Raw genomic sequence first — 10,622 nt, 5'->3', positions numbered from 1 at the left:
ACACACACACACACACACACACACACACACACACACACACACACACATTCTTTTTCATATTCTTTTCCATGATGGTTTAATCACAGGATGAATACAGTTCCCTGTCTTATACAATAGGACCTTGTAGTTTATCCATCTTATATGTAATAGCTTGCATCTGCTAATCCCAAATTATGGAAGAGATAATCAATGTGAAAATAGAACTTTCCCTGGAGAAATCTATTCCAGCAGCCGCCTGGTTGGAATCTACCTTGTTCAAAGCTCAAGGCTCCAGGTCATTGGATGTGTAGAGACTCATAGCCCAGTCTGAGCTCGGCAGGGCGGAGGTGGGAGGTCCTGGCTCCCATTTGCAGATCTGACTCACCAGGTATCCCTCACAGCATCTCTCACATTAGGACAGACTATGCCAGAGAAAGGCTGCCGTGAAGCTCAGCCTGGAGGCCTCCGAGGTGACTGAGACCAGAGGATGGACAGCTCCCACCTGTCTGGCACAGCCTGAGAGCAGGGCGTCTGGGGAAAGCAGATGAAGAAGGCCCTGTGCTTGCACAGCTGGACTCCAGCAGCCTTAGCTACAGGCTCCGGACCACAAGAGGAGCCCAGCCCAGTAACTAGATAATGAGAGGCCAAGCTAAGAAACAGATAAAATGAACCATCTGTCAAGTATAATGAGATTTTATAAGGTAACGTGGACAGCCAAACCACAGCTTAGAATGGACAGTACTTCAGAATCATAGAATGAAGTGGAAGAGCCATCATTAGATTTTGTGAAGCTGAGAATGGAAAAGCCACAACAGAACTGTGTACGGGACTGTCCACCGCAATGTAACTGCACATCTTAGCTTCAGAAATTCAAACAACCACGCATGCAAACTGCCCTGGAAGGCAGAACCTCTTTCTTTTGCCAGCGACGTAAGCAGTATAAAAATAGTTATAAGCAAGAGGGGAAAAAGCAAGCGTGAGCGCTGCAAATCTGCTAATTTATCATCAAGGATAATGCAAGATTGAAAATCGTGAGCAGTACTTTCTTCTCAAGTCGTACCCAGATCATTCTCTTACACATCCTGTGCTTAAACAGGATGCAGAATTCTACCAGGAAAAGAAGAGTCCACCTCTCATGACAACAGGTCAATATCATGCCACAGCCCAGCCATTCACTCACAGAAATGAAATTGCAATTCCTACGTACATATGTTGTTCAGAAGAAAACAATTCGGGAAGGGAAGTGATAAATTAGAAGTTTGGGGTTAACATATACACACTACTATATATAGAATAGATAACTAACAAGGACCTACTGTACAGCACAGGGAACTCTACTCAATATTTTGTAACAACCTGTATGGGAGAAGAATCTGAAAAAAAAGGATATATGTGTATGTATAACTGAACCACTTTGCTGTACACCTGAAACTAACACAACACTGATTATCAACTATACTTCAATTAACAAAATAAAATTTTTTTAATTAAAAAAATTTTTTAAAGGAAACAATTCAGGGTAGCCTATATTTCAACCCATGTATTTTTTTAATTCAGAGAAAGAGATATATAAGGACAACTCTTAGGCACCATGAGACAGAATTTATTTCCTCGCCTATTGTGATTTATGAAGGGACATGCACTGTGTTTAATAAAAAAGACTTACCTTCTTAGACTTTTTCCTTAAGGTGTAACCTCTGTACCACCCTAAACAAACACAAAAGCGAAACAGTTAGTACAAGGAGACATCACAGGGTCCTAACAGCACCTTCCCGCTGTCAAGAACTCATTGTTTGCAGAACCAGGGAAGTCAGCCCGTAACAGAACTCAGTAATCCTAAGGCTTTGGAGAGATGCTATGGGGTCTCCTAAACAGCATCTCAAAACCACGCTTGAAGCCTGGCCAGGGGCCTCTTCACACAGACCTCCAGCTCCTTCACCTGCACCTGCCGCACGCGGCCTTGAAGGCGCCAATGAGAACTGAGGAAGCACAGTTCCAGGAGGAGGAGTGGTCCTTTTGACCACCCGGCCCTAGGCAGGCTCCCGGAGTGTGCATTTTCGTATCTGTTCCTCCGCCGGATGGAGCGGGGTCACTGCCAAGTGCACATACCAGCATCCTCAGATCATCAAGAGCTGCCGCGAAACAGAAATCCTATTGAGAGCCGACTTCCTCCCTCTAAGGGATGGAGGGGGGCTTCGCCCTGGAGCAGCCACGACCGCACAAAGTGCTTCTGTGGCAAAGGCTGGACCCCCAACAGGAAGCACCGGGCCCAGGAATACGGGTCCGCCTACCCCCTTGGGGTCTGGCCTAGATTCAAGTTCCCATTCCCTCACGTGGGGAGGACAAGCAAACAGAGCAGAAGACAGACGTGCTGGCACTGCTGGCAGGAATTAAATGCCAAATGGAAGAGACATTCAGTGCTGGACTGGACCGGACCACTCCCTTGTCCCCTCCGCTTCAACTGAGGGCAGAAATCGCCCCTGCCAGTGCCCAGGGGTCCACGGCAGGGCACCCACCTCCCAACAACTACGCCGCGGCAGGATGTCGGTGGATGTCTCCTTATCCCAAACACTCTGAAGCTGCTTTAGGCCACCTCACTCCAGAAAAGGAAATCAAAGCTCAGACAAATTCCAGCCCAGCCCCCCAGGAGCAAAAAGACGGAGGTACTTGGAAAGCACCCGTCGAGTCAACTCCCAGAGAACATCCAAGTATTGGGCTTTTATACAGTGAAACAGTCAAACCTCGGAAACCTGGGATACATGAATGAAGGTGCCCAGAAACTGAAAACGGGCCTATATTGCACCAATGACCACACACCTCTAACAGAGCAATAATTTAACAACCAGAGGTGGAGAGGAACCAGAAAGTGACGGGGTTAAGCTCCTCCAGGCGCTATGAAGAGATGCTTTCTGAGCATTCAGAAAAGAAGCTGGAAATTGCTGGGAGCCTCGCAAAGGGTTTGCTAAGACCTGGATACAACCAAGGAACCCATTTCATTTCCTGACAAGGGAACCGCACGATTGATTAGGGGGCACCGCAGACGCAAAATGCCTAGATTTTCCTGCGCGTTTGGAGGATGACCTCCTGGGAGCCATGCACTGTCTCCTTCGCGGGTTTCTACCTGCCAAGGCCAGAATCAGCATCCACCCGGGACAGCGTTCACAGACAGTGAAACGGAAAAAGTTCAAAAGGCTGTATTCAATGTAACGGACTGTCCGCTATCCTGTTATTTTATCCTTCCCGTATTTTCAGTATTACTTGGCCCTTTCTTTTCTAAAACTGACATGGGATGAATGTCCTAGAACATCTAAGGAAATACTTCAAAGTGACAAGAAGAAGACAGAAACCAAGTCAAAAATAAGCAACGTTTATAAACAATGTATAAAAGAAGGAACCTAGAAGACTTACACATGAATGAAGAGATGCTCACACTAATAATCAGATAAATGAAAATTTAAAACATAATGTTACTGCACGGTTATTATAGGGAGAGAAATCTCAACACTGCAGGATTCCGGCAGCCCCTGGCACTAAGGATGGGAGTGGAGACCACACAACCCATGTGAGCGTGACCCTACTTATCCAGAGTATATAACCCCACACCCCGCAAGCAGCCGTGCACCCCAAAGACATCCCACATACCCATCCACACGCAGCAGGGCAGACACAGGAGGCCCGTGGCAGCGTGATCTAGGGGGGCAGAATGAGTGCCCAGAACTGGAGGGTGGCTAGCAACACGTGCAGGTGCACACAGAGCAGTGAGGGCCACGGACTAAATATATACACACGACAGGACTGCATCTTGGAGCACAGTGCTGAGCAAAAAGGGAAGAAACAGGATGAGGGTCTTCCCTGGTGGCGCAGCAGTTACGAATCCGCCTGCCAATGCAGGGGACACGGGTTCGAGCCCTGGTCCAGGGGGATCTCACATACTGCGGAGCAGCTAAGCCCGTGCGCCACAACTACTCTAGAGCCCGCAAGCCACAAATACTGAGCCCATGTGCCGCAACTATTGAGCCTGCACTCTAGAGCCCACGAGCCACTACTGCTGAGCCCATGTGCCACAACTACCGAAGCCCGTGCACCTAGAGCCTGTGCCCCACAACAAGAGAAGCCACCGCAATGAGAAGCCTGTGCACCGCGACAAAGAGTAGCCCCTACTCGCCACAACTAGAGAAAGCCCGCAAGCAGCAACGAAGACCCAACGCAGCCAAAATTAAATAAATAATTTTTTAAAAAAAGGAAACAGAATGAGAGCTACAACCACATTTATATGCATGACCTAGAGGGGTGGGATAGGGAGGATGGGAGGGAGGCTCAAGAGGGAGGGGATATGGGGACATGTGTATGCAGATGGCTGATTCGCTTTGTCGTGCAACAGAAACTAACACGGTATTGTGAAGCAATTATACTCCAATAAATATCTATTAAAAATATTTATATATATATATATGCGTACCAACCAGTACAGGCCAAGAGAAAAGTTCACTTCAAACACAGCAGAAGGGTTTTTCCAGAAGAAGGGAGAGAAGAAAGAGTTGAGCTACCGGGATAAAAAGATAAGGGGTCCTTTGATTTTATGATAACAGACGGTGGTTTCTTTTTTAATGGCCTCTTCCTAAGCAAAAGGAACACCTAGGCTTTCCCTTCTCAAGAATTTCTACGTCTGTTATTCCTTCCACCAACTGAGAACCCAGACTATGTGCCAGAGGCCACACTAGACAGAGCGAATGTAGAAATATCACTAGATTAGATCCAACTTCTGCCCTCCAAGGGTTCACACACCAGAAGATTCCCCTACGACAAGCAGGGCTCAAACCACCAACAAGGGCAGAGATTTGAGCATGAGAGAGAGAGGACATCCCTGCAGACGTTTCATGCAGGGAAGTGGGGGGACATAGAAGGATGATGAGTGGCTGCTGCTTTGGAGGGGCAGGCCAGTGGGAATGCAGCTATAGGAGCAGGAAGGTGCATGGCTCATTGAATTAACAGGCTGATTCACTCCTCCCAGGCAGGGCTCAACCAACCTGCTCCAAACAAGAGACACCCGCCCCCCAACGGCAAGTATAGGTCAGACGTAGTCCTGAAACACAGGGAGGGCCCCGTCCAGCCCAGGAAAACGGCAGCCAAGTCAGTGGGGACACTGGAGCGTTCCCAACAGGACAGGAGCACACACACACTCAAGTCCAGGACTGCAACCAACTGAGGACAGGACCAGGCAGAACAAAGCAGGCGCAAGGGAGTCGGAAAGGAGCTTCTGCCCAGGGAGGTGTGCTTAGGCGGAGTCTTCAAGGATGGCTAGTCAGATGGAGGAAGGAGGAGGGAGGCCCGGCAGAGCACAGGTGCAGAGGGGCGCTCACCAAGCATCTGAGAAGCCACCGGCAGCAAAGCTAGGACACGTGTGAGAAGAAGGCTGGGGGGACTTCCCCGGTGGCGCAACCTGGTCAGGGAACTAGATCCCACACGCATGCCGCAACTAAGGAGCCGGCGCAACCAAATAAGTAAATAAATTATAAATATTAAAAAATAAAAGGCTGGGGCTCAGGTGGGACAGGAGGAAACCAGATCACTGCCCACCTCACAAGTACCTGCCTGGATGGACAGCACAGTCACCTGTGTCAGGTGTACTGTATCCTGCTCTGAGTACTGAACTACAAGACAGCCAAAGGCCGGATCTGACCAAACCATGCCCTAATGGACAGCATCTGCGTGAACACTGGGCGTTCTGGAGCTGTCCTGGGTACAATATTTTGCAGGCACCTGGGCCGGGGGCAGGGCGCAGACCCAGCCCAGAGGATGGAGGTTCCGGAAGCAACACAGGATGAGAAGCACAGCTGCGGTGCTCTTCCACTAGGCTGGGGCCAGGTGGCCAGTCACCTGGGACAAGGTGCAAAGGATGGCTGCTGGGTGGAGGCTGCACTGGAGGGCCTGGTGGTCTTCTGTGAAATGAGAGCCGTATCAACATGACTACTTTTTCCAGTTTGTTGTGGGTTGAACTGTGTTCTGCCCACCCCAAACAGACGTTGAAGTCCTAACTCCCTCCACCTGTGGGTGTACCCTCATCTAGAAATAGGGTCTTGGCAGATAATCGAGTTAAGATGAGGTCATTACAGTGGACCTAATCCAATACAGTGTCCTTATAAAAAGGAGGAATAGACAGTCAAAGTCAAGTGCAGGGAGGACGCCATGTGATCACACAGGCAGAATCCAGGGTGTTGCATCTACAAGGCAAAGAATGCCAGCGATGTCAGCAAACCACAAGCCTGGGGAGACCCGTGGAGCAGCTTCTGCCCCCTCAGCCCTGAGAAGCGACCAACCCTGCCGACACCTTGATCTTGGACTTACAGCCTCCAGAACTGTGAGGGAACACGTTTCTGTTGTTTAAACTCCCCACTGTGTGGTACTTGGTTACCGTCGCCCCAGGAAACCCAGAGGCAGTCCTCTCAAGACCTTCAGCTGACAGATGCTGGTGGCAGGAAAAGGGATTAAGGTGCGTTTTGGAAGAAAATAGATCATTATCACTTTGAAAATTCTGAATAAATTAAGTTCCAGTGTTGTGGTTTCATCAAAAGAATGCCTCCTAATCTGGGTGCAATGCTGTCCTCTCACACAGGCACAGCGTCCAGCCCGTGGAGATCCTTCTGGAAATGAGCAGGTGACACTTGGCTGAAGAGTCACTGAATCAACATCGGTGAGCTGGGCTCACCTCTCCTGTCTGGTTGACCCTGGACACTGCTTAAAGGCAGAGGCATACCCCGAATGAGCCCTCAAAGCTCAGTCCACCTCCCTGGTGACCGGAAAAGTGCTTTTCTTTGTTCTGTGCTCCACGCCTCCATGAGCCTGAGACAGAAACGTTAACCGTAACTTGCAGGTAAGTGTGTTCTTTGAACCTTAATATAAGGAATAATCATCTAGAAATTATATTCTCTGGAGCAATCCCAGTAGTACCCTACCCTGAACAGGATCACATAGAAAGGGAAAGTTAAATTTGACAACCATAAATAAATTTTCTTAGGGGAAAAGTGGAAGGGGTGAGGAGAAAAGAAGAGAATGCCAAACGCTAATATAATCCATAAAATTTAAACAGAACAAGAGGAAAGAGCAGAAAAACAATTATTCCATTGTTATTTGATGATAATAAAGTCACCAAGTTTCCCAAAATCAAAACTACTTCCCCAAATGCATTTCTCTGATCGGATTCTGACTAAAACCAAAAAAGACAGCAGTTAGAGAAGGGGAAGTCGTTTTATGTTACAGGGTCTTTACAAAGACTGGAATATTTTTATCAGGACTTAGAAGATTGATGAGCCCGGAAACTAAGTGCTCACTGAAGAATCCTTTATCACGATGCTGGCCAAACAGTCAAATGCCTGCCACCAATTATTTTTTTTAGTTAAATGTACACGGATCATCGACTCACCTAAGGATTCCCCTGTTTAAAGAGTGCATTCTTCTTACAAAGCAAAAAACAAGAAGTCGCAGCCCCTGCTACCCCGGGCTGCACAGGAAATTGTTATCTATTCAGGAATGACATCATTGCCCAGTGTTTATTAACCAGGATTTCAAACGCAACTGATCGGGGGGCAGAAATAAAAAAAGATGTAAGAGCACTCTTCCTTCAGATCTGAAAAGTGTCTGAGATGAGAGCTTTGATCCTTAACCTCTAGTTAATTTCTCTATTTCCTCTCAGCCACTGGCCATATATATACTGGGAGCAGATACGGCAATCCAACTGTCAGCTGTAAAAACTGAAACCAGGCAGAAGGTGCCCATTGCAGCTACTCATTCACATAAAGACCGTTTTTGCAGTATTAACATCTGCTTGCAGGCATATGACACAAAAGCCGACTTTTTTTTTCCCCCAGTAGGACATTTCTTAGGGTAGAAGGTGCAAATGGAATGGAATTCCAAGCCAGCATGAGTCAGATGCGGAAGTGAGGGACATGGACGTGGACATGGGTATTTTAATGGGTTTGCACTTCTCCAGGAACACGGGAGCAAGCTGCAGCTTGCCTGGTGCACAGAAGCTGAACGCTGCGTCACTCGCGTGCAGAGAGGATTCCAAAGACCGAGTCTGAAGATCAATTTGTGATTGCTACGGGATGTGTGCAATTTCCTCTCCCCGTCACCCAACCTCCTACTTGGAAGGGTCTGGCTAAACCCAATCTGAAAGCAATTTTGCTGTTGGAATTATCAATTTTAATCAGTTCTCTTTTTTCCTATGTTATATGGAAGTCACCCCCCTTGAACAAGAAACAAAGCCACCAACACTCCTCTCACACATGGGAGGAGTCTAAAACTCAAGCCCGTCATTGCTCCTTTTCTGTGCAGCATAAAACAAAAGGTGTCCCGTTTTAATGATTTGCAAAACCCTAAATATGAAAACCAATTGTCTGAAAACCCAAGGACATCAGGAAACCACTGTCACCGACAGTATATTTATTGGATGATTACAACAATTGCTTTACTGGACCACATCCCACAAAGCTGTGACAATCTCTGTTCACCATTCAGAAAATGGGGTCATAGATTTTTTAAAAAGGAAATAAGAAATGACAATTTTGGTTCCTCTCAGGAAGTTGTTAACAAATCTACGTGAGAGCATAAAAAGTCTCACCATTCACATAAAACACCTCAAAACAATGAGCCTAACACTAAAATATCTTAAATGTATTTAAAAATTTTTTTTCAAGTGGTCAGTTATTAACAGTCAAGATGGACATACGTTTGCAAAAACGGAAACAATGGGGGGTTTTTTTCTTAACAATAAAACAACTATTTCAACAGAAAACTTGAGAGGTTAAAAGTTTAGGAATTTAGTTTTAAGTTCACCTTAAATTTAAAAAAAAAAAAAAAACTGATTTAAATAACAGATAACCTCACCACTGCCCTTTCCCAACACAGCATCTATCATGCAAGAAAACCAACCATACACGCTTTCCTAACAGGGTAATGCTTTGCCCATGACGCACTGAAAAATGTACTAACTGCACAAAACTACAAACAGAAAGACACCAAAATAAATACGCACCTTCATACGTTTCCAGGATGTGCACGGTGTCTCCTATTTGTAAAGAAAGTTCATCCGCTCCCCTGGCATCATAGTTATAAAAAGCTGTTCAGAGGAAAAAGAGGTAAGAAGATATTAGTAAAGGTAACTATGCTGGATTGTTTCTACCATTTTTAAGATTGAAATATTCAGTCTTTGCCTGGATCATCTTCTCTGATACCCACAAAAGGAGGCTTTTTTTTCAAGGGTCCTCAGTTTAAGAAGAAGAAATTCATAACTACTCATAATGCCAGAAAACCACAAGTGGTTTATTGTGGTAAAATATGTATGATGTGAAATTTGCCTTTTTAACTATTTTTAAGTGTACAATTCAGTGATGTTAGTTACATTCACAGTGTTGCTCTCCCATCACCACCATCAAGTTCCAGAACTTTTTCATCACTCCAAACAGAAACCCCATAACCATTAAGCCATCACTCCCTATCACTCCCTCCGCCAGCCCCTGATAACCTGTAACTCACTTTCTGTCTCTATGAATTTGACTACTCCAGCCACCCCGTTAATCATACAGTATTATCCTTTGTGTCTGCTTCTTCCACTTAGCATAATGTTTTCAAGGTGTACGCACATCGTACCATGTATCAGAACCTCATTTCTTTTTATGGTGGAATAATGTTTATAATAGAAAGAAAACTAAAGCTCCTGTCAACAACATTTCCATTATCACTTCATATACTATCTTATATTTCCATTAACAGACTTTTTTCATTAGATGACTTTTTCCTATCTGTAAATCAATGACACATGGACTGAATATTTTTTGAAAATCAAACTGATTCTTTAAATTACTACATAGCCAATGCTGCTATTAAGCAAGGCAAAAAAATATGTCTAATATTAGGAAGCAATCCTTCCAACTGACAATACGCAACAAACGTCTGAAATCCCTGGGACTTCCCTGGTGGTCCAGTGGGCAAGACTCCACGCTCCCGCTGCAGGGGGCCGGGGTCCGATCCCTGGTCGGGGAACTAGATCCTACATGCCGCAACTAAGAGTTTGCATGCCACAACTAAGAAGTCTGCATGCCGCAACAAAGATTCCGCATGCTGTAACTAAGACCCGGCGCAGCCAAAAATAAATAAATAATAAATTAATAAATAATTTTAAAAAAAGCAGTTCTGTTCCTCCTAGCTAAGAACATAAAAGTCATTCCATTAAATTCAGGTCATACTTTTGCTCAAGCATGGAGATAAAGGCAACAATCACACTGCTTATGACTCCCAAATATTCAATTAGCTTACTCTCAATAAAAATAAATAAATACAGTGATGTTTTTCCTTCCTACTGGATTCTCCCTAAAAAGATGTCAGACTTGAGGCAAGATTCATCGTAAACCTCTCATCAATCAGGATCAAACTCTCATCCATCCATCCTGAACACCCTGTTGGACTAGGCTGTCTTTTACAGGCACCATTACTGTGTCCATTTCTGGAGTTCTCCCTGGTCACATCATGTGCAAACTTCTCCAACAAGCGTGGGGGGCCTCCATCATCTGACTGACTGCCTGGCCCTCCTTCCAACCACACACTCCTGGCCCCTGTCACTGCTTCTCCTTGAAAGAAAGAAGTCACAC

At 45.8% G+C, this 10,622-nt stretch overlaps 1 protein-coding gene across 2 annotated transcripts in view; it reads right to left on the bottom strand.

Annotated features, from left to right (window-relative positions):
* Positions 1–10,622, bottom strand: part of DOCK1 (dedicator of cytokinesis 1) — a 542,215-nt gene that overhangs the window by 482,359 nt on the left and 49,234 nt on the right. For both annotated transcript variants that reach the window (XM_027112936.1, XM_027112937.1), the window contains exons 2-3: positions 9,011–9,094; positions 1,646–1,686 (exon numbers count right to left, since the gene is read on the bottom strand). In XM_027112936.1, coding sequence (XP_026968737.1) covers positions 1,646–1,686; positions 9,011–9,094 — 125 coding nt within the window. The remainder of the gene's footprint in view (positions 1–1,645; positions 1,687–9,010; positions 9,095–10,622) is intronic.

The sequence above is a fragment of the Aethalodelphis obliquidens genome, unplaced genomic scaffold (assembly GCF_003676395.1).
Source record: "Aethalodelphis obliquidens isolate GAN/ISIS:26980383/991018 unplaced genomic scaffold, ASM367639v1 scaffold11, whole genome shotgun sequence".
NCBI classification, from domain to species: domain Eukaryota; kingdom Metazoa; phylum Chordata; class Mammalia; order Artiodactyla; family Delphinidae; genus Aethalodelphis; species Aethalodelphis obliquidens.
This window is presented reverse-complemented; position numbering and strand designations above follow the sequence as displayed.